Consider the following 23823-nt stretch of genomic DNA (forward strand, 5'->3'; position numbering starts at 1 on the left):
TGTCACTTCATACCACACCCCCTCACCCCACCCCCATGCCCTGCTTTTGTGACTCTTATACATTAAGCACTGGTATTCCTGCTAACTGCTGTCAGTTTCACAGTTGCACTGTGAACCATCAAGCTGAAGGTGAGTCTTTGCTTATGTGCTTACATCGATATGATCTTTTTCTTCACTGAATGTACGCAGCAATATGTGTATTTGTGTGTGTGGTGGTGGGGGGGGGGGGTCATATCATTCTGCGTTCTGCAGCAGAAGTAATCGTGTGGTAGAGTTTAGTCATATTGCATCTTTGAAAGCAATGCATTTAAATGTTCAGCGAGTTGCTATGTGTAACTCAAGTCCATTGCAACACGGAGCTCGTTTAAGCGCAAAAAGTGCTAAACCACAGTCGTCATAGAAGGTTTGGAGACTCAAAAGCTCTTTAATGAGGAAAAAATACAATAATTCTGGTTATTAAAAAATCCAATGCAGTAAAAAAAAAGATCAAAGGGTAAGGAGGATGCCACAAGGTGGAAGAGCCACAACAGATAACGTCTGATCACGTCTGCAGTCTGACTGTGCAAAAGTCTTGGCCGACCCCTCTTTATAGTTTGCTGTGAAAATAATAAGTAGATGAAACTGAAGTACGTGCAGACATACATGGAAATGCAGTACTTAAGACAAAAACAGATGTTGCAATAAAAAAATATTCCTTAGGAGCTGGTGGGGTACAAGGACTGATTGAAAACCACTGTGAAAGCAACAAGTGTCCAAAGAAAACCTTTGAAAGACCTTCAGAAAGCCTGAAGAACTGTATATTTAGCTCCTTGTAAGTAGGTAAGTAACATTTTATTTGTATAGCACCTTTCAAAATAAAAATCACAAAGTGCTTCACAGAAAAGCTGAAATATAAAAGTAAAAATCAACCAAAAGCAAGTTTAAAAAGCTGAGTTTTAAGCTGTTTTTTAAATGAAACCACTGAGTCCACAGATCTCAGGCTCAAAGGAAGGGAGTTCCAGAGTCTGGGGGCCTCAGTTACAAACGCTCTATCGCCGTTCGTTTTCAGCCTCGTATGTTGGACAACCAGCAAGCCCTGATCACTTGACCTCAGGGACCTGCTGGGGATGTACGGATGTAAAAGATCTCTGATATAGGTTGGTGCAGGTCCATGCAGAGCCCTGAATGTCAAAGTCAATTTTACGGGGAGCCAGTGCAACTGGATCAGCAGAGGTGTAGCGTGAGAGTATTTAGAAGACTTGGTCAGAAGCTTTGCGGCAGCGTTCTGAACAACCTGCAGATGATCCACAGAGGCTTTACATGAACACGTGGACAAAGAATTACAATAATCCAAACAAGATGATACAAATGCATGGATGACCATTTCTAGTTCTGAGCGTGATACAATGGGACTCAGCTTAGCAATATTTTTAAATGTTAAAAACTGGAGCGAACCAACAAATTAGCATGAGTGTCCAAAGTCAGAGCTGAGTCACCAAGGTTCAAGCTTAGGTTTTTTTTGAACCAATAACCAGGGACCTCACCAGAAACCAATGAGGTATTGATAATTGTAAGCACAGAGGGACCGACAGACTGAAAGACATTTTTAAACAAAGATCCAGCTAAAATATCAAGAGAGCAGGAGGACGCTTTCATCGAATTAACTCATTTGAGCAGCTGAGATAAGGACGCAGGTAAGAATCTTTCTAAAAGAACAGGCCTAGGTGGAGTTGGGGCAGACAAGACAGACATTATGAACTTTTTCAACAAAGAAAGAAAGAAAATTTTCACAATCTTCATTCGAGGTAATTCGAAGTAATTGAAACAGCAGGTGGAGCAGGAGCAACAATATCACTAATGGTGTCAAAAAGTACCTTGGGGTTACCTCTGCTCGTTGATACTAGGTCTGAGAAATAGGCAGCCCACGCATCACGAACTGAAGTGTTAAATGCAACTAAAAGGTCCTTTACGTGAAAGAGAGGAGTGTTTTCCTCCATAGTTGCTCAACTTTGCGGCAGGAACGCTTTAAACAGCAAATGTTGTCATTTATCCAGGGGGACGGCTTAGAAAGAGGAGCTAATCTGGTTTCACAGGACAAACATTGTCTAAAGTAGAGAGACAAGAGTTCTTAAAAAGATTTGTTAGTAAATCCACATCGTTATAAGGAGGTAAAACTAACTTGAAAGCATCAGAAATTTAACAGAGGAATTTGTAATGCGAGAGCTAACCACATGACAAACAGGAGAGAGGGACAGAAAATATATAGAACGCTTAAGACTTTTACCCAGTTCTCTATATTTTTGCAGGAGAATTTGCCCAGAACATCAAAAAAGTTTTGGGATAGAACATACTTGTGCCGATCAATGTTGTTCCATGTGTATAAAAAAAAACCACGATAATAATAAAATCAGGATCGGCTCTTAGCAAACCTCAAGCAACACAACAATTAGTTTTTAAAAGTGTTATTTCAAAATAATCTTAGGCTGACTCCCAGTCAATTGTGAAGAAACATTTTAAAATGCTGGAAATGTTGGTTGGACTACTCACAAAACCCGAGAGGCCGACTAATATGAAAAGGGTTCTTTCATTCTCAGTTAGCTAAAGGAAACTTTCAGTGCTCTGAAATTTAACATCTTTGGAGCCAAAGTCAGATCTATATCCTTAGTTTTCTCTTAAAAGATCAAAAGTTTTATATTACCCCCCAAAATAACAACCCCCAAAAAACATCATAGCTGACCTTGTTACAAACGTACCAGCCTTATTTATATATTTAGTACTTTCTAAAACTAAATGCAAGTCGAAGTGTACTGAAATAAAACAATTGGTCCTTACTTAAATAGAGCTTTGAGGTACACCACAAAAAAGAAGTCTCAAAGCAAGATGTAATATAATCAGTCAGAAGTGAAACTGATCCACTTTGATGATAAGATTTTAAACCACAGGGCTCTGCAGACTACTAAAGCACCAGTAACATCCAGCAACATTAAAATAACGCTATCTTGTCTGAAGCCACCAAATATGCTTTATGTAGGAGAAAAACCTGACTGGAACTTTTCAACAACAAATGCTGTTGTAGTCCTAAGCTATAAAAAAAAATCAGCTTTGAAATACTTTAAAAAGGCCTTAGAGAAGTGACCGAATGCACAATTACACATCTGAAGAGGGCTCACGCATTATTATAGATGATAGATGTTTATCTTGACTGAAATATTGGGGATTAAACAGTGTACAAACAGGAGTCTCTGATTCAGGATTTTTAGAGAGACTGAAAGCTCTGGATTGATTCGGAGAGTTTCAGTCAAGGTTTCCCCAACTGCTGCTGTGACTCAGTGAGCGTAAAGAATAAATACTGCCTAGAGAGTGAGGAGGTTTGCAGTCTCAGAGTTCTTCTGGTTTAAAAATGGAAAACTCGATATCTTGTCAGTGTAGCTGTTCTTTTCTCTGCACTTGCATTTTAAGTTTAGTTAATTTTTCAAAAACGGAAGATGTAAGACAAATTTTTCATGCTCTGTCTTGAAAAATATTTCTTGAATTTATCATTAATTTGCATGTGCTGTTTTATTGCAGTTACATTGTTAGTGTTCATTTTCTTTAAGCGAAGATTTGATATCGTGTCAGGTCTCGTTTAGAATTTAAAAACTGGAAGGAACTCTTTGTGTACTAATAAACATACTTGTTTCTATTTAACTGAAAACCTTCATTTGTTTGTTTGTTTTTAGCGTCCACATCAGCAGCAACATGTTTCAGGTGAACATCTGGATCTGTGCTGGCCTCCTGCTGTCCCTCCCTCACTGCACGTTTCAGTCGTGCACAGAAGGGACACCGAAACAGTGCGCCGATGCAGAATTTGCTCCGGGCATCAATTTGGCCGGAGAAGGCTTCGACATCACCAAAATGGAACGTAAAGGGGCCTTCGTGCTCAACATGAATGTGTGGAAACGCAAAGATAAAACATGCATGCTGTGTACCAACCCTTATCTTGAGAACATAAAGCAAAAGCTACCCCTGACAGTGGTGGACTGGAGGGCAAAGCAGTCCTGCAGCGCCAAAGTTTCCACTAAACTTCACAAATCCAGCGAGTCTCTTGTCAGTTCCAGCGTCTCCTCTGTTGAAAACAACTGGAAGACCGATCTAGAAGTTGAAATAAATGACAAAAGTGGCTCTGTTATGCTGGCTGGTACCAATTCTAAACTGGCAGAGTACTCCATGGAGAAAACAAAGAGTGACAAATTCAGCTTCACTAGCCAGAGTGTGTCGTGTGAGTACTACAGGTAAGGAACTCCACCCTTTATGAAATAAATGCGATAGTGTCACACGCTTGTTTTATACTCTTTCTGTCTTTTCTCTCTGTGAACAAGCTACCGAGTGTCAAATACTCCAAAGCTGCACACAGAATTTCGGAAAGCAGTGAAAGATCTTCCCAAATATTACGCCCCAGAATTCAAACAACGATTTTACAAACTGATTGACAACTTCGGTACCCATTACATCACAAAGGTAAAGGAAAATATGTAAACACAGTATCTAATCAATAAAAGTTGGCATTGTAAAAGGAAGTAAACTTTTCTTTATATGTCTTTCATGTATCATCCCAGGTAAAGCTCGGAGGAAGTATTGACTCTGTGACCAGCATCAAGCAGTGTCAGGCCAGCCTGCAGGGACTCAGCTTGGAGGAGGTGGAGCTGTGTCTGGAAGCTGAGGCGTCTGCGAGCATTAAAGCTACAATAAAAGCCGAAACAAAACACTGCCAGAAAGCTTCAGAGAAGTTGGAAAATAAGAACTCTTTCTCCGACCTCTTCAATGACAGGTAGAGAACATTACACACTGATCAACAACAACATCAAAACGTCCTGTCCAATATTCCCCCCCATCGATGACTGATTGGATTGAGACAAGTAATGGGAAAGGCGGGAGCTCGAGTGAACACCTCCAGTGCTTTGTTTAGTCGTTCCTGAGGTTATGTGATGTTGCATTGTCCAGCTTGGCCAGGCTACTTTCAGTCACATTCATGTCTATTTTAAACTACATGATTTCACTTTACCTGAAATGTTTTATCTGTTTTCACCCTTTAACAACTCACGCTAATATTTTCAGCTAATATTTCGGCACATCTGTTTGAAATAGTCCCCTCTTTTGCAGGTTTACAGATATAAAAGGTGGGCATACCACAGACACAGACCTTCTCTTCTCTGCGGAAAAAAATCCAGCTGCCTACAAGGAATGGCTGGAAACCCTACCAAAAAATCCAGATATCATTTCATACTCCTTAAATTCCCTTCATGAGTTGCTTCCTGCCACAGCCAAAGCCCGGAAAAACCTGCGCTCTGCCATTAGCCATTACATCCTGGAGAAAGGCCTGTGGAGAAACTGCAGCGCTCGCTGTCAGGCTGGGATTAAGAGTGACTCGAGGGATTCCTGCGTCTGCCAGTGCCACAATGACCCCGCCGTGAACCAAGACTGCTGCCCAGCTCGTAAAGGTATGGCACGGGTCATCATAACAGTACAGCGGGCCACTGATCTGTGGGGGGACCATACCACAGCTACAGATGGCTATGTGAAGGTGCACTTTGCTGGAACAGTGGCTCAGCGTACTCCTGTCATTTATAACAACAACAACCCACACTGGGCCACTGTCATCGACCTGGGCACGCAGGATGTCTCATCAATTACCAAATTCAGATTTGAAGTCTGGGACGAGGACAGCAAGTGGGACGATGACCTGTTGGGAGAATGTGAGCCACTTTTGACTTCTGGAGTTACAACCGATCTCTGTCCTCTGCAGCACGGCCAGCTGTTCTACAAAGTGGAAGTGCAATGTGCTCCGAGTCTGACTGGAAAGTCATGCACGGAATATAAACCCACTCCTATTAATCCAAGTCTGAAAAAGCTGTATGTGTCACGCAACACTCATCCTATTCCACCGGCCATCCTGTCAAAAATGGGCGTGTTTGTGGACAAATCAAGCTCATGGAAAAACCAGAGTTTTGCTCGCAAGAGCTTCACGTATGGCATAAAATAACACGCACTTACAAATTTGGTAAGACTTAAAAGGGAAGATTATTTCTACCTGGGCCAAAGGGGGTGATGTATTGATTTGTTTGGTTATTTATCTGTTTGTCTGTTTTTCAGGACTGAAAACAGATCTCAGGATTCACTTGAAAACCTAACCAGAAGAGACTCGGCTTCGACGTGAAGGATTCGTTCTTTGCTTTCATCTTGCAATTTCTAGACTATACCTTATCCGTCACTAATATTTCTCCATATAGGATCATTTGTGCAATGTTTTAATGTTCAAGATGTCAGAAAACTGGATTAATATATTCAAATACATTTAATAAATATTTTGTGTTTGTTTATGGATGTATGCATTGTATTCCCTAAAGCCAGTTAGATATGAAGACATTATGTGGCCATGTCTGTTGTAGATCATATAAAAGTTTCTGCTAATCCGGCTCAACCTTAATTTATAATGTTATTATCCCTCATTAATTATGATTTTACCTACATCGTTAGCAAAATGAATTTTACTGGATTCATTTTGAAGCAGTTTATGTGTCAGTTCAAGTATTTGCACAATGTTCCAATATACCATATGTGTTTTATTCTCACTATAAATGGAGCTTTATTATGCACAATAAACATATAATATCTGAACACTTTGTTCTTGTCGATATTTCACCCTGCTTTTGGTGGTAGTGTTTACTTTTTCTTTGGCAATGTCACCTAACTCGAAAAGGGAAGTGGTAAAACTTCCTGTGTGCGGATGAGGTTTCATTGTGTCTATTAAAGAGCACACTATCGCACACAAAATGTTTTGACTCAGAAGCTTCTATTTAGCGTCACTGGGTGATATAATTTATTGGATTAAAACAGAACAAATCATTATTCCAAAACAAAGGGACATATTTCTTACATTTCACATCCATTTATGTTTATCAATCACCACCAAGCCTTTTTAGCACTGCCAGGAACAAACCCGTGGGTGCTGCAGGTTTGAGAGGAGGGAGACAAGCAGACAGACATCTGGTTTACAGATGTCCGTTCACAGAGAAGGACAAGGTGGATGAGAAGAATGAAACAAAAGACATACAGACATGACAACATAACAAAGTAGAGTAAATCACACAGAAAAGCTCTGCAACCTCATTGGACTGAACACTTTATGGTAATGATCCACTTGAAGAGGTCAACGTCGTGGGAATTAGCCTGGTTAGACACAGACACAGAGGAAAAGGGGAGAGCACAAAGATCATTAATACGGAAGAGAATCATTAATCACACAAAAAATGTGTGAAAAATGTACAAAACAAGCCCATCCTATGTCTAATTTTCACATTCAAACCCACATAAACCTACATATTCAATAACGATAATTAATAATGACTCAATCACAAACATAAACATATGTGTACAGATTTATTTATTCATGCTTTTATACCATTTTATACTTTCTTTATTAAAACTTCTTTTCTTGTACATAGAATACAAGTTTACGAATAGTTATACAGTTTTCTTTGCACTGAATGGAGCAGCATTTGCTTTTGTCTTAATGACAATTAAATATTCTGATTCTGATACTAATAAAGGGAATTATTGTGCCCATTTCCCGTAAGGTTATTATTGGACTCTATTAGAGTAGCTTTGCATAATTCACAGTTCGAAATAATCCTTATGTATCTTGTGCTTTACCTTGGTGCTCATCCACTGTCTAAGAGCTAAAGTTTTCACCCATCACCTTTGTACAGTTACAAACTAAGCAGGTTCAGCTTTTGTTGCACAGCTGTTCTTTTTCACATGCAACACCCAGAAATAAACATTATACACTCTCGAATACGGCTTATGGTTTAGCTTTCTGGGTAAACATGCAAGAGGTGACACACGTGATGGTGGCAGCGAGGCTTGGGTAATAGGACAATAGGACAGCATACTGTAGCTCAGGAGGACCAAAGTATTCTTGGGTAAGATACTGAACCCCAAGTTCAGATGTGTTTATTGGAGAGTGAATGTGTGTGAGTGCTAGATAGAAGGCATTCACAAGACGTAGAAGAAAAGTGGTGATTCGCCTCTGTCTCAGTATAGTTCAGAGCAGCAGTGTATGTTTGAAAACAGCAGAAGAAGCAGTTTTAGTCACCTCCACCTTAAAGGCCACCGTCCACTTAAGCCAATTTATATATTATTGGCTGCCAGTGGCAGAAAGAAAATCTAGATAGCAAGCAGATGGGCTCGTTTTCCTGTCTGGTTTGTCAGTTAGCCACAGGTATGGCATTAGAAAGACTGGTCTGTCAATCTATTATTGTTCAGTGAGCAGACCTTTTGTGAAGAGGTACCTAAACCAGCCTTTCTATCTGAGTGTAACCATTTTTTTTCACACCCTAAGACTAAGTGAGTAGTATTTGGTAGCTTAATTTCAGGGTGTGAAATAAACTAAATGAACTAAATATATATCTCTAAGAGAAAAAGTCAGACAAAGGGACACTAACTATAGTCAAACGTGTGACAACTCAAGCGACCTAATGCAGACTGAAGATCTCAACAAAGTTGTTGTTATCTTTCAGTTGCCAAAGGACATGATAGCATATGCCAGGACGAGAAGGCGCTCCTCTCGCTTTAAGCCAACTGTAGCTGACAACCCCTCATAAACAGCAGATTTGCGTCTGAGATGACAATACTGGGAATATCCACTCTCTGACATCACACAGATCAAAGAGTAGAAAACAATTCTCACAAACCAGTGGGAAACCTGAGGTTTTGACTCACGGGTCATACACTGACTTCACTATTTGACCATGTTTAATACAACCATCTGTCACTGTAACAGTAAATATATACGGAGACCCGCAGGGGACATGGGAGAAAAAAAAATTAAGACGGACTTTTGCGAGATCTCGCAAAACTTTTGCGAGATCTCGCAAAACAAACTCGGGATCTCGCAAAACTTTTGCGAGATCTCGCAAAAGTTTTAGCCGCATTCTTCGGCCTTCGACCTCCCGTTAGCTTCGAGCTAACGGGAGGTCGAGACCTACTACAGCCGGGAGGAACACCGCTTTCCCGGCACATCGTGCCTCGACCTCCCGGTCGGCTTCGAGCCGGCGTCCGAAGAATGCGGCTAAAACTTTTGCGAGATCCCGAGTTTGTTTCGTGAGATCTCGCAAAAGTTTTGTGAGATCCCAAGTTTGTTTTGCGAGATCTCGCAAAAGTCCATCTTAATTTTTTTCCTCCCATGTCCCCTGCGGGGCTCCGTAAATATATGACAGAAAACAAGAAAAAGTGTATTAACTCCACTTTATTAGTTAACCAGACCTTCGTGCACTATTTCTCACCTTTGTATCCGTTACCCAGGGCAGCATTCACTCGATCATATTTGCCAGTCTGCTCTCCTGTTAAGCAATCGGCACAGGTCAGTGTTACAAATTCACTAAAAACGAAACTGTTACATTGAGACAAAGAAATCTAACAGCTATGTGTTAAACCTGGCAAAAAAAGTAGCATTAGAGGACTTAGCTATCACACTATGCAGGTCACATACCTTTCCTAAAGAGGGATATAATGCATAATACATGCAGCTGCACTTTCAGTGTGCAAGCTACTTAAGTAAAAAGAATAACAGTGAATAAGGTTTTTTTTAAACTGCATCACATTTGTGTTGCTATTCTTATTTAAAAAGAATCCAAGTAAAGGACACTAATATTTTGACTCCTGCAAAATCACGTGATTATTATATATGAAGGCATTTTTCAGCACAGTAACATCTGTTGTATGCTGTCTGTTGTGCTGCGATATTGTGCAAAACGACATGACTAATAAGGTAACCAGAAGCAGCAGTAGTGGTAGCTCATCATAAATGAGGAAGTGTCGGTGGTTTTCTTACCCAAAGCATCTTGAGCTGGCCCTAGCTGTGCACCGAACCCTAATAAAACACACACAACAGAAATTACACCTTTAAGGCCAGGACTTGGGACGTACGTATCTGCAAACATGCCAGGAGTACACTCTGAGAATTTAGGAGTACACTGGAAGTACTTTGAGAGAAAGAGTGCATTAAATTGAACCTGCTTGTTGAGCTCCATATCCTGCACCAGGGCCTGAAACAGCACAGAAAAAGGGCAACAATAAAGAGTCAATATCAGGCAGGATCACATAGAAACAGCCCTGCAGCTTATCTGCACTCACAATGCTTCTGATGAGTTTTATTTTTCACTATCTCTGAGGCTTTTGACCTCATTGGTACTGAACTAGAAAAAAAGAAAACCAAAACGACACAGTTTATCTGGCCGCATGGTAACTTTCCACTTTAGAGTTTCTCACACTTTTTTTCTCACCATATTTTGCAGATTTAGCACCTTCAGCTCCAAGACCAAGCTGCTGTGCAGCATACGGATAGCCGCCATCACCTGTGGGCAATGAAAGAAATTGGTTAAATGTGACTATTTAGCAGTTCACTGAGCTTTAATACTGTGATAAACTGACAGGATGTGAGAAAAAGAGAAAATTGTAAGCCTTGTTGATTTATTTGTTTATATACTTTATACTAACAAGTATACCAAGGCTGGGGCTAGGCCAGTTTCATTTTGGTTGCGTGATCATTGTTTATGCAGCATTTCAAGGCCCCTCAAACAAAGATGATGTCCCAATAACCTGCATGACTGGATTTTTCACTTTATAAATTTATAGTGAAGTGAAAAGCGTCCTCATATAACAAGATGCAAAATGACTCAAAGACAAAAGGGGAAGCCTACGATCTTCATATATGAACAGACTTTCTATGATTATTGAGTTATTTCCTATTACTATACTCATACTTCCAGTTTACAGCAGTTACCCAGTCATTCATCTTAATTAAAACACTGCTGCAGCTGCTGCCCTAACAGTTGAGACCATTCAGATAAAGGCTTATTCGCTCTAGACTTTGATAAGGTAATCAATACCTTTCCCATGTCTGTACAAAGCAACTGAAGCCAGCAGCAGTACCACTGGACTGTAATTTTAAAAAAAAGCCTAATTTGAAAGCAGAAAATTCAACAGTTTTGAACTCTACATCTAAATCATCCCCTCATGCCCAGATCAAGAAATGTAAAGTACAATGTAAAAAAAAAAAAGAAAGATAATTTAAATGAATTTATCAAATAAATTTTACAGAATTTTACTATTATTCTTAAATACATAAAATATCAATAAAAAATTGTTTGTGAAACATTAATGTTATGTCAAATGTAAAATAACATGAAAAAATGGTGAGTAATCGTGATTTTTACTGCAGGCTGACTGCTGTAGTATTGTCTGCTTGGCTGTAGAACAACTTTACCAAAATTTAAAATTTTACGTGCTTGTCTTACAACTCAGACATGCAAAATTTATTGAGACTTAGAGAGTTTTTCCTTCCCATTGATGCCGTGTGCTTGCTCAAAGGGGGATCATGTGCTTATTGGGGTATATTTCTAACACTGTAGGGTCTTTAACGTGTAATATATAGGTATTTGAGATAGCTGTGGCACATTTGGGTGATATAAAATGCAATAAAATTGAATGAATGAATTCAAGTTCAGTGTATGGTCACTTTGATTGACAGGTGGATATCATGATAGCTGGCTGTAGCAGTTAGCTGCATGCTGAGCCTCATATCTGCTAACAGGATTGTTTTCTTGAAGTAATTTTATTAGATTTCGCTTTTAAAATGTATAACTTGCAGAATTAATTATATTGGTCCAATAAGTCTGTGGTCATGGTCATTTCTAGCATTTTATTAGCCTGTTATTTAGCACTAATAAACAGATACCTGCCTGTGTGCTTATTGTAAGCTATGCTTGCTAGAATAAGCATATAACCTAGCTTCTGGCCCCAAAACGCCAAAATGGGGACGATGCTAATGTTGAGACTTCAAAATGGGTTCAGAAAACAATGGGTGGCTACATCTATTTCCCTCTTTTATCTACAGTCTATGATTTTTTTTTTCTTTAGTCTGCAGGACTCAGAATAAGCCACATTCATCTACTTGTAATAAAGTCACTAAGTCTGTGTTACATTACATTTTCCTGTTATTTTGTACCATTTGACAAGAAAAAACCTCTTTAGTGCAGGACAAAAATGTCTCTATATAGACAATATCCTGAAAGTGTTTAGTGTAGCGTGAAAGGACATACAATATCTTCCCATGATGTGATGTACTGATCTGAAAAAGTGTAACACTACCTGTTAATAGCATGGTGAAGCTTTTATGATGTGCAAAAGTTTGATATAATATACAATGTTGTGTGGCGCAGGTATTTTGCAATGATTATTGTTGCAGCTATGATATCAAGCTCATGTATCTACTACCTTCCAGTCCAGCAGGAAGCACTGGGGCATTACCATAAGGAGCCTGACCAGCTCCTCCTCCTGCAGGGGGAAGAAGAAAATCAAATGGTCAATCTGACTCATACATCGTCATTTCTCTCTCTTCACCCTTCGACCTCCATGATTAATCAGCAAGCTGTGCACTCTCCACCACTATAGTCTGAGTCACGTGTGGAAACCCACGCTGACAGTTGCCTGACTAATAGCATGACTGAAGGGCGAGGTGCTGTCACCGTTGCTCACCATATTTGCCACCAGTTGATTCCAGGCCTGCCCCAAGTGCTCCTGAAAGAGGACGAGAGGGCTTTTTGAGTCAAGACTTCACACGTCGCAGAAAGCACATGTAGGCATCACTCCTTGCTGGTAAATGCAAGGCTTATGTTCCATGCAGGGTGTTTACTGGTTTGAAATTAAATTCAAACAGATTTGGAGGAGAACAGATGCTTTATATTCTATAACCAAATGCTTTTGAGCCCTTCTGTTTACTTCTGTTGGTTTATGTGAGAGAGTTTCCTTAAATCTCCTACCATAGCCCCCCTGGACCTGTCCAGCATAGCCTCCAGGACTGAGGGCTGAAAAAAGACAAACATAAACACACAGGTCAAACATTCTTGTGTCATTAATCGATTCAACCGATTAACTAGTTGTTAGTTTTAAAAGCATCTACGGGAGCAGGAGGGCAGAAACCACCAGATTTAACTGGTCAGCTTCAATAAATCAGAGACAATAGCTACACCCAGTGGATAAAAAAAAATCACACTGAGCATATTAGAGGAAGCCGTTTCTATTGACATCTACTTTGTCAAGCTATCCAGTATCATGGGTTAAGCCTCTAAAGGTTAGTGCCATCACTCCTCACGGGTTTTTTAAGCAGGTTATCGCTCCTCAGAACTGTTACCTTCACTCTTCCCTGCTTTTTTCTCAGCACCATCGGCTAACTCTGCAGGGTAAGCAAGGTCTGAAACATAGTACTAATTAGCACTAATTATGTTGTATATGTCGAGAGCTAGACTGACTTTCACAACACATTTTGCTCCAGTAATATTCAGGCTTCACTCACCAGCTCCATAGCCATCACCATTCCCGTAACCTGTTGAGAGGAGAAATGCAGAAGCACTTAAAAGATTGCAGTTATACATGAAAGAGAGGGGAAAAAATTCAAGTCTGTGATCGTGCTAGACAAAGCTTTTGCAAAACTGCCTCAGCCTACAGTGAAACACAAAAGTAACGCCAACAAAGAAAAAGTCCATCTTGACTGAATATCAACAGCTTTGATGCAGGCTGTCTTTGACACCAAGCAGAGTGACGAATGATTCTCTGCCAGTGCATGATGTATACTTCTCTAACTTGCTGAACTTACCCAGGCCGTTCCCTGCCACAGCACCAAGATATCCTGTTGCTCCATCACCATAACCTGTAATAAAACACATTCACTGTTTACTTAATGGGATGATGAGTATGATGTATAGATTTAAGTCTCTATATAGATTTACATGACTGAAGTTTACCTAAATATAAGTCTTTTTTCTTGCATGTAAAAAAGAACAACTGTATATTAACAGGAGAGTTTAAAGATGGCTGACACGTTGATTGTTTTACTTGTTTTTGTCTCTTACTTATTAATCATTCATCTGAAAGGAAACCTCTGGTGTGACCTTGAACGTAAGGTAGAGATTTTTTTCTTTACCTCCTCACATACAACTGACAAGCAAATGATTGGTTTACAAGGCAAAGTAGGAGTTATGTTGTCTGGCTTTGAGGCCTTACCTCCATTCACTTCTTTAAAAACAAAATTCGAGTAGGCAAATTACTTCGTATTTTCTTATCAAGCATATCCTCAAGTCTTTTCTGACAAGCTTCTACATCTGCACAGGACCCCGGGGTCTGTGGGAGAGACCCATGAATAGGCCTCCATTTCTTTGCCATGAGTTTAACTGACAGCCTCTGTTTAAATTAAAGGCAGTAGCCAAACAGCTTAGCACACAGACTGAGAAACACCTGATTATTAAGATAGTCTGGAAATTTACTGGCTAGTCTGGTGAGACAACAGCCTGTTTGGGGGCATGTCCGTGAGATCATTGTCAGTGGCTAGTTGTTTGCATGTCAGCAAATGCACGTTTTCTTTTGTTTTATACATGAACTATTTACCTGCATATAACCAAAGACTGTGCAACTGTGACTGGCCAACAGAATTTGGTGTGAAAACAGACTATAAACCAGACCAGAAAGCTTCCACCAGAAATGTTTTTCCTTGCCTACATGTGTTCCATGCATACAAGGATAGGGCCACACCTCTTGATCTTTGAATAAATGTCACCACATCTCTATTGACTCAGTAACTACAGTGGTCCAAACCTCCTCTGGAATGAAGAGCGACACAAAAACTGTGTGCCGGGATCTTCGTGTCCTGGGTGTCTATGGCTGAGCAGCTCCTGTAGGTGTAACGGGTAAGCTGGCCTAGTAATTTGGTTCAGATAGTGTAACTGTGACCCAAAGGTGCTTTCAAATTGCATCCAAATTATTATCTAGCAGGCCAAGAAAGCATCCTGCTAAAAGTTTTAAACTGTTCAGTGAAGCCTGGGGAAATGATGCCGACAGAGACCAAATAAATATGTTACAGCCTTACCAGTCGACTTTCCTGCAACACCTTGGGGATAACCACCCTGCCCAAGTGCAGCAGCAGCTAAAATGTAAAAAAAATTTTTAGATGAACAGGATGAAACACAGAATATGAGATGCAAAACATAATTTCTTATCTCCAAGCAAAGAAAAGACAAAATAAGGAAAATTTACATGCATACCTCCAAGTTTTCCAGCTGCTCCACCCAAATACGCTCCCTGTCCCAACCCTGCTGGCAACACATCGGAAGTCTTTACCAAAGTTGTAAACCTACCTCTCCATCTGCTAAAAACAGCAGCTAGTCTTCATGAATTATGTGTCATTGCCCAGCATTACCTGCTCCATAACCCAAAGCGCCCAGGCTTGCTCCCATGTAGTTTCCCGCTCCACCAGCATAACCTGAGGAGAAGGTAAACAAGCTCAGCAAAATCACCCGAGATTTACTTTAGGCTAAACGCACTTCACTTTTCCTTTCCTTACATAATAAAGACAGTTATGGAACGCTTTTTCAACCTCATCAGGCCATAAATGTCTTCATCTTTGTCAGACTTGTATTGGGAGATCCTCTCCACTGGACTGAGTCCTAAAAACCACAACGACCACCTAAAATCACTCCCTAAGTCACAGATGCCCAGATGAAAGACTGAGGTATTTGGGATTTTTTATGTTTTACTATTGCTCCCAGCAAAACAAGTTATACATTCCTGGGTTCCAATCTGGATAAATATGAGTTTAGATATGGTCTAATTTGATTAATAAAGACTCCAGCAATATTATTACACACAGACAGTAAACCACACACAAAACCCGGCTGTAAGAAGGAAGAATGTACATGTGACATATATTGTTTTAGAGTTAAATTTCATACAAAACGAGAAAACATAAAAACAAATGAACAACTCAAAGCTCCTCCCAGCACTCGATGTAGTATGATCAGAAGCCTGTTACCAAGAACAATGCAAATCTCTTACTGGAATGCACATTAGCATAAAAAACAGGCTGAAGCCACACTGGTTTCAGTTTTGTGTCGTGTAGCAGCTTCTGGATTTGAACATGGAAACTAAAATCTAATCAATGATCACTGCTCTCACCAGTGATTAAATCTTGAATTTCCCTCAGTGCAATGCCCAGATTGACTATTTTCAGTATCACTGGCAACTGCAGCCCAAGAGATCTAAGCTACTAAGATAACAAACAGCTGTTTACTATGGCTCAAGCGGTGTGCACTGCATGTGTTTTGACTTTCCTACAAAATGCAAAGATATCCAAACAGACTTGAAGGTGCATCAGAGCTGAAAGCCAAAATCACAAACCTTCACCAAACCGAGGTTAGAAGTCATGATTCAAGGTTTTCCAAGGTGATTGCTCCACTGCCTTGCAGCTTATATTTATCATGTTAATATGTAATTATTGTGTGTTATATATAACGCAGTCTAATTTGTTTATTTATTTTTTTGGTTAATTTGCAAACTAAATATGAACATCTGAAAAAAACAACACTTTTAGTTGAGAAAAGGTTTTCTGGCCAAAGCTTGACTGCTTTCATGCAGGGTTTGACCATCATTAAATAGCATCGATAGTTTTTGGTTGCATACACTTGGCTACTTAATCATAACGCATTAAAATATTTAGGTGTAGCTGGGGTGAAAACAGCTCAGTCGCTAGTTTTTCAGCATGAATTTTACATTTGGTCACATTAGAAGAGGGAAAACCTTTCAAAAGTGCCTCTTTTGTTTGACTAGTTCAACTTTTTTAAGCCAAAAAATTTGAACTTGGATTTTGGCAGAACTATACTGGCAATTAGAGTCACTAGTTTAAAAGACTGACTTGGTAAAGTGTTTTGTTTGACTAGTACAGCAAAAGTCTCAATGCCAACTAGCAGAGGAAACTAAAGTCTGTTTAAAAGCATAGACATCACACAAACAACAATCTGAAAGCCAGTCTCAGAAATATGAAATTGTTTCTCAAAAATCTCAAGAACGGACCACAGACAGACAGATATGAATCAAAAAAGACATTTAGATGGTGAAAAAGCTTTGCTCTTACTTGGAGTCTGGGCATTCCTCCCAGTCTGCCCTGGGATAGGGAGGGCTTTTGGCTTTTTGACATCATGTTCAGTTTGGGAATTCTGTTTAGCACTCTGATCATCTCCATTAAAGCCTGGAGCTTCCTGTCCATCTCCTCTATTAGAGGCACTGCCTACACTTAGGGTTCCACTAGTACCTGGGATCACTGCTCCATAGCGCCTTCCTCCTTTTGCTGGAAGGTTTGCAGTACTATATCTGCCATCTTGTACCGTAACAGTCCCACGGATTCTGATTCCATTTGCGTTTTCAGCTAAAAGTCCTTTGACGCGCTGCCTGTCTGCCACAGCAGAGAAATAATCTCTTATTCTCTGATCCAGTGGAGTCGCGTAAATACGTCTTCTTACATCCTCAGCTTCTGAAAAAGGTAGTCGAGAGGTTTTGTCTTTTTCTTTTTGTGACGTCGTGCTACCAAGATGTCTGAGTTCTTCACCAAGATGCGGCTGAGCCACTGAACTTTGACCCTTTTGAATTCCTGAACCTAAGCGATTGTTTTCTAGTAAATTAATAGGAGATCCACAGTTTTCCACTCGCTGATTTTCACGTTTGGATGAATCATAGTCTCGGGCACTCTGAGATGAATAAGAACCCAGACTTTGGATGTTGTCTTTATCAACAGGCAGTTGTCTTCTCGGACCTCCAGCTCCCAAAATGACTTCATGATTTGGGGCCAGCTTTCTTTTGGGTATTGCAGGGTGGTTACTTTGTCCTTGATCAGTAGGTGTTGTGTGTCCAAGACTCGATGACTGGACTGTTGAATCAAAGCTTTTGACCTCCTGCTTTCCAAACGAGTCTAGACCTCTGATTTTTTCTCGTTTAAGATCTTGAACAGCTTGACCCTGACTGGCCATCTCAGGTCCAACCAAATGTTCTGCAGACACACCTGGCAGAGAGATATCAGCATGCATTCACAACTTCATCTCACCTCAGAGACAACAGTGTTTCTTTGAGGTCCAGCAGCACACTGTAGCAGCAAACTTCAAGCCTTTCTTTGAAGTTTGTAATATAAATCGGAGCATCCACAGAAAAATCAGAACCAAACCAAGGATAGAATCAGTGGGAACTCAGACAGACTTACACATTCATTTAGAGTAATGACACCAGCACATAAAACATGACATGACAACACATTGCTTCCATCACAAATTGTTGAAATGTCAAAAAACACACCAGCGTTCAAGCACAAGACAAAAGGATATCCTGACTCGAGCAACATCTGTGTATGACACACAACAACAGAGCTGAGTGGGCATGAAAGCAGAAGCCTGCAGTCCACAGCAAAAGCAACTGAAATTTTTCTGATTCTTAAAGTGAGGTTTTACTCATAATATGTGTTTAAACTACAAGCATATTTACATTTACTATGAGCCAGAACCAGAGTCACCAAACAGTTTTAAAACATATCTCAAAGTGTGAGTGTGAGTAATTTCTTATTTTGCCTTTAAACCATGTGTGTGCAGCATAAGGAATAATATGGTGGGGGCTGGAGTGGTGGAGAGGAAGGAAGCCAATGTGGAAGTGTCTTAAAATTGCATTCTTTCTAATACCTCTAATACCTGGCAGTGATGCTTCTGGTTGCATAAAAGCTTAGGGTTACAAAAAAGTCTATGGGAAAATGGCCCTCACTCATTTGCTCCCTTGTTGACAAAAACATATATTTTAATTAGTAAATTCTTGCTGTTCTAACAACCACAAATGAGGACAAGTCATTGGCTAACAACATGTCAGCCACAAGTCATCAGCCAATGAGCATGGGGTGATCTCAGTCAGAGCTTTCTCAGGACATCTGGTTTCGAAACACTAGGCTGAAAGAGCCAGGAAGTCATGCAACATGCAGTCGAGATGAAACACCGATAGACACGATGAACTGTGCGCACAAAATAAAACAGACCAGCTTCAGATGATAGTAAAATAGATACAGGTGATCTGTTTTCATGCACATAAAGACATGAAATCAACATCAATAGCAGTGAATCATAAGTCAGCAAAGATGAAGACAGACTGATTACACAGAAACACCACAGATTTTACACCTGCACGGGTGAAACCCATAAAGCAGATGTCACTGATAACAGCAGCATCGCAGGCCAGCGTATTACAGTTTAGGAGGGTTTTTTTTTTTTTGCAAAGACACAATCTCTGCAAAGTGCTTGTGTCACAGATGTGGGCGTATTATTATTGTACTGGATAATGTATTAAGACAGCTTCTGAGAAACAATCTCTGCTGATCAGCTTGATAAGGCTGATGTTTATGCATGCCTCTGCATCAAGTCTGGCAACAGGCCTAAAACAGTTCAAAGCTAAAAGAACAGGACATCACATGAAACATAGTTCATCACTTACCTGGTCGTGCTCCAAGATAGCCAATGCCCCCTAAAGATCCATATCCTGACAAGGAAACAAAAACAGCTCATCTTTAAATAAATCAGCACTGGGGTTACGTCACTGACATCCTGGGTTTCTCTCAATACTACAAGGACACATAATCCATTAGCTGAGATGCAGTCTGCCCCATATACCATGTCCACTGACAGGTTGACAGGGTCCAACTTATTGTGTTTATTAAACCAATTTCTTTACTCTCATTTGTGCATACAGCACAAGGAAACAAAAGTGTTTACCTGGAAGTGTTCCCAAGCCAGCACCATAAGCTGAAAAGTCCCAAAAACACAGAGTTAATATTTCTTTACAAAGATCCCTGCAGCTGCTATCCAACCGTTTGTTAGATTCATCCTCATCCTTGCTGTGTAATATCTGTAAAAGGTGTGACATGAGTTGTAGCAGTTCAACCTTTCACAAAACTGGTTGCATCTTAGCCTTCTTGGTTTTCTGCCAGGATTTGCATGCAATACAGGCTGCCAAGATTTCTGCTGCTAGGTGTGAGCACAACTAAAAATAACCCCAATCTTGCACCAGACAACACAGGGAGGCTTAATATCTTAAGTACTGAGAAAATAATTGGTCGCATTGTTAATATGATAATTATGATGAATCATAAGAGTAAAAAAATGTATAAGGTAATTTGCAAATCAGAACAGTGAGGGTAAAGTTTCAACAACCTTGACATATGTAACACATTTAAGCAGCACACATAGTTATTTATTTCGAGTAATAAATAACGACCAATAACAAAAACACAAAGTAAAGTAAATGGCTCCCTAAAGAAGAAGATATATAAATAGGGCCTATTAAGTCTTTCTTTATATATCAGTCTTACCACGTTTTCCTCCCTGGCCCAATCCCAGTCCCAGTCCGTTTGTGAGCCCAGCCCCCAGCCCCATTCCTGGGCCCAGACTGGCACCTAAAGCCACAGGGAAAATTTATCATACATTTTTAATAAACTATTATTTATTTCATGAACTAGACTGACCACATCCAAGAGAAAAGAATGAAAAAGTATGCTGTGAGGGTTTGAGTGTGTACCATAGGCTCCCTGGTTTCCATATCCACCTTGCATCAGACCAGCTCTTCCTCCTAATCCAAGAGATCTGTAGCCTCCTGAGGGCACAATGAAAATAATACATATACAGAATATAGTTAAAGTTATAGTTAAAGAATATAGTTTTTAAACCAGGTGCATCAACAGAATCTTTCTGTGCATAGTAAATCCCAAGTAATATCATGGTCAAAAACATCTTTAAAAACTGTGTGATGGATCCCTTTTAAACAGGAGAAATTGTTTTTGCATGTTTGATTTTCTCACCAGCACCAAGCTGGGCTGCAGGATAACGTCCAACTGAAATATTTAACAAAGTAAAAGTTTAAATATCCCCCCTGTATGGTTAAAGAGACATAAGAGGCAGAAAATCAAGCAGATTAAACCTACTTCCAGTCTTCATTGCTTTGTTGCCATATCGGCTACCCAGTGCTCCAAGGGCACCAGTAACTGAGAGGAAACAGAAAAATTATTTTACACTTTGCTTTTTTTTAAATATTACTTTAGCTATTACAGTTTTGACCAAAATAATTGCCATTAAGATTTTTACCATAATTTAGCAGCCCTAGTCACTCATAGAGTTAATGCCCATCGAAGGAATAGACTACAATATGTACATTTGTGCATCCAAAGACACAAATCAGCCAGAACATTGCTAATGTATGCTGTATGAAAGACTTACCTCCAGGTTTCACGCCGCCGATTCCCACACCTCAATAAAACAAAACAAAAAAAGACACAAAACCGGGAAACAGTTAAAGGCACATAAGAAAATTTCAGAGTTTGAGGAAACAGTGTATTTAACCTGTTATTTTTTATCTAAATGGATAGTTTCGCCCTTTGTAACAGAGTAGTATAAATTTTTTATAACTTACCCAACACATAGGGGGGTGGCTTCCAGCGATAGGCCTTAGTGCCTCTAATTTGAGTCACTGAACTCCATCATGTTTACACTGTTGGTGCCTTTTGCAGCATTTTTAATGGATTTATCTGACAAATATTACAACCTGTGCTGTGGTACAGACTCTCCGAGAAATTTTGACAATTTTTTTGCCAGTTTTGACAATTTTTTTTGTGCTAAATTATTATTTGTCTGTTGTTTAGGACTAATTAGCATAAAAATGTGTACATGGATTGCAGCAATACTGATGATTTAAGACATTTGGAGTTCAAAATCACAGAATGATGTCACAGTGGCTGTCCATCTTTTATATACAGTGTGTGTGTGTGTGTGTGTGTGTGTGTGTGTGTGTGTGTGTGTGTGTGTGTGTGTGTGTGTGTGTGTGTGTGTGTGTGTGTGTGTTTAAATTAATTAAACATTGAAATAACTTAAAAACAATTTGAAAACGTATAAATACCTCTGGCTGGAAGCACTCTCCCCCAGGAAACACTTTGAGGTTTAACCCCTGAAACATTAAAAAAATTTGAACAGTTTTTCACCATCACCATGGTTACAGCCTGTCAAACACCAAACAGTGTAATGATAACAATACTGTTGTGTTAGTCAATGAATCTGTGATTTATAGTTAATTATACTTATATTTCTAATGAATCTAACTTATAATAAAAGTGAGTGAAGATGGTGAGAGTCTGTAGCCACATATGTACCAAAAACAAAAAGAACAACTACAAAATGTTTTATCGAGAGGATATAAATGTTTCACCTACAAATATCAGGATATCTACTGGGATATTTTCGCCTCGCTATTTTCACTTTATGCAACTGATTAAAAAATGCAGATAAGGAAAATATGATATGCATAACTGTAAAATACATATTTGTTTCACAGATTTACTGCATAAACTTTTTTCAAAGGACATTAGAGGTCCTTCAACAAAAGCATTATTTGTTTTGTTTTTTATTTAAATTTTGAATTTTAGGCCAACACTATCACTGTGTAGGAGACTCAAAAGATGACCTTAAAACTGTGGGAATTACAGTTTAGATGTCAGTTGAGGATTACATCAGTAGTGGAACCTGATTGGACTAAAGGTGCGAGACAGACAGATATTCACTGATGCGACCAGAGCACGAGATCAGATACAGCGCCAGTGTGGAGCCTGTTAGTTCTTCTCACAGTTGGATGTGACATTTTGCCTGCTTATGCCACCTTTTCATTGCATCCTTTGAATCAGTGAAATTAGATCATATAAACCAAAGCAACTTGGCGATTACTCTGCTGTTGGAGCCCAGAGTCCATACAGTCCTCCCCTCAGTCTCAAAGAGATGAGATCTAACAAGTGAGTGAGAGGGACTCACTAAAGATGCTGATTCATCGGGACTTTAACTTGGACCAAAATATGATATGATCTAATTCATTTGTCAGCTAAAGATACAATTCATCTTGACGCTAGACAAAATGAATTCAATTTTGACTAAATAAAAAAGCTTTTTTGTGCAGCATTTCTTTAGATCATGTTAAATATCAACATAAATTATTTTTCTTCCAACTAAATTTAGTAACTTCTTTACATTAAGTTGGATTATGCCAGTTAGACTTATATTAATCTTTGTGCAATTCCAATTCCAATGTTTTTAAAGCAGCAAACACAATAATTAAAACATGAATGAATACTTTTGTTTTAAAGCTCATGGATCTAAACCATTACAAATGTAAAAAAAAAAAAAGGCCAAGAAAAATAGTTCATAAAACTTTAGACTTTGTCCCGTGAGTTTCTTACCGCCTTGCAGAGTTTGCTGAGCCAACCAGAGAACCAGCGAAGTCTGGAGCAGAGCTCGAGCCAGCATGATGGAGGAGGCACTGTGCAAAAACCAGCAGCACTTAAAGAGAAGAAAGAGATGTACAGAAAGACAAATACAAGTCTGGTACTTAAAGCACCGCAGCCTCTTTTATATGCTTTTATACACTCCCACTGGCAAGTCCTGCCCTCTGAAAACACACATCAGTCTGAATGGGCAAAGCCAAAGACCCATTTCGCTCCATTTCCTTTAGGTGAGAATGCAGACACACACACACACACACACACACACACACACACACACACACACACACACACACACACACACACACACACACAACCATTTTAATGAGTGATAATCAAATCTACTGTTTTCACTGTTAACACATATAAGGAGCCAAAGATTCAGTAATCTCTTATACATTCACACTTATAATGCAAAGTGTAATGAAATGCACTGTGGTGCAATGCTAAAAGCTTGTTGTCATAGTCTTTGTAAATATTCATGGCTCTACTCTTATTATCCTAGTTTTTTTTTCTATTTTGTGGGGCTGAATATTGATTCTTGGATGTTTGATATCCTTAGTTATTGTTTTGCCGTTGCTATTTTTTCTGTGTTCCCTTGTGTCTGTATCTAAGTTTGTCTCTCTTTCAGTTGACTTAATATTTCACTT

General features: G+C 39.5%; 2 protein-coding genes across 5 annotated transcripts; one reads left to right on the forward strand and one right to left on the reverse strand.

Annotated features, from left to right (window-relative positions):
* The first annotated feature begins 112 nt into the window (after window positions 1–112).
* LOC308411642 (perforin-1-like) lies at window positions 113–6607 on the forward strand. Its single transcript, XM_080905609.1, has 7 exons — window positions 113–129; window positions 700–819; window positions 3699–4250; window positions 4338–4476; window positions 4575–4786; window positions 5119–6016; window positions 6109–6607. The coding sequence occupies exons 3-6, from the start codon at window positions 3718–3720 to the stop codon at window positions 5996–5998; spliced, it is 1764 nt and encodes a 587-aa protein (XP_080761735.1). The 5' UTR covers window positions 113–129; window positions 700–819; window positions 3699–3717; the 3' UTR covers window positions 5999–6016; window positions 6109–6607.
* A 213-nt stretch (window positions 6608–6820) lies between these two features.
* On the reverse strand, window positions 6821–23261 carry LOC308411665 (uncharacterized protein). Of its 4 annotated transcripts, XM_080905636.1 has the most exons (24): window positions 23132–23261; window positions 21808–21855; window positions 21132–21161; window positions 20840–20899; window positions 20717–20749; window positions 20437–20511; window positions 20231–20314; window positions 19635–19664; window positions 19357–19401; window positions 16976–17896; window positions 15266–15328; window positions 15111–15158; window positions 14936–14992; window positions 13670–13723; window positions 13370–13399; window positions 13208–13267; window positions 12837–12881; window positions 12553–12594; window positions 12292–12351; window positions 10299–10370; window positions 10029–10061; window positions 9848–9886; window positions 9300–9356; window positions 6821–7185 (listed from the first exon to the last, which is right to left on the reverse strand). In XM_080905636.1, exons 1-24 carry the CDS (start codon window positions 23196–23198, stop codon window positions 7181–7183), a joined length of 2058 nt encoding a protein of 685 aa, XP_080761762.1. In that variant the 5' UTR covers window positions 23199–23261; the 3' UTR covers window positions 6821–7180. The 4 variants fall into 4 exon arrangements, with proteins under 4 accessions (XP_080761762.1, XP_080761763.1, XP_080761765.1 ...); XM_080905637.1 differs by lacking the exon at window positions 20717–20749; XM_080905639.1 differs by lacking the exon at window positions 16976–17896.
* Window positions 23262–23823: the final 562 nt, after the last annotated feature.

Source organism: Rhamphochromis sp. 'chilingali' (assembly GCF_963969265.1).
Source record: "Rhamphochromis sp. 'chilingali' genome assembly, chromosome: 15".
Lineage (NCBI taxonomy): Eukaryota > Metazoa > Chordata > Actinopteri > Cichliformes > Cichlidae > Rhamphochromis > Rhamphochromis sp. 'chilingali'.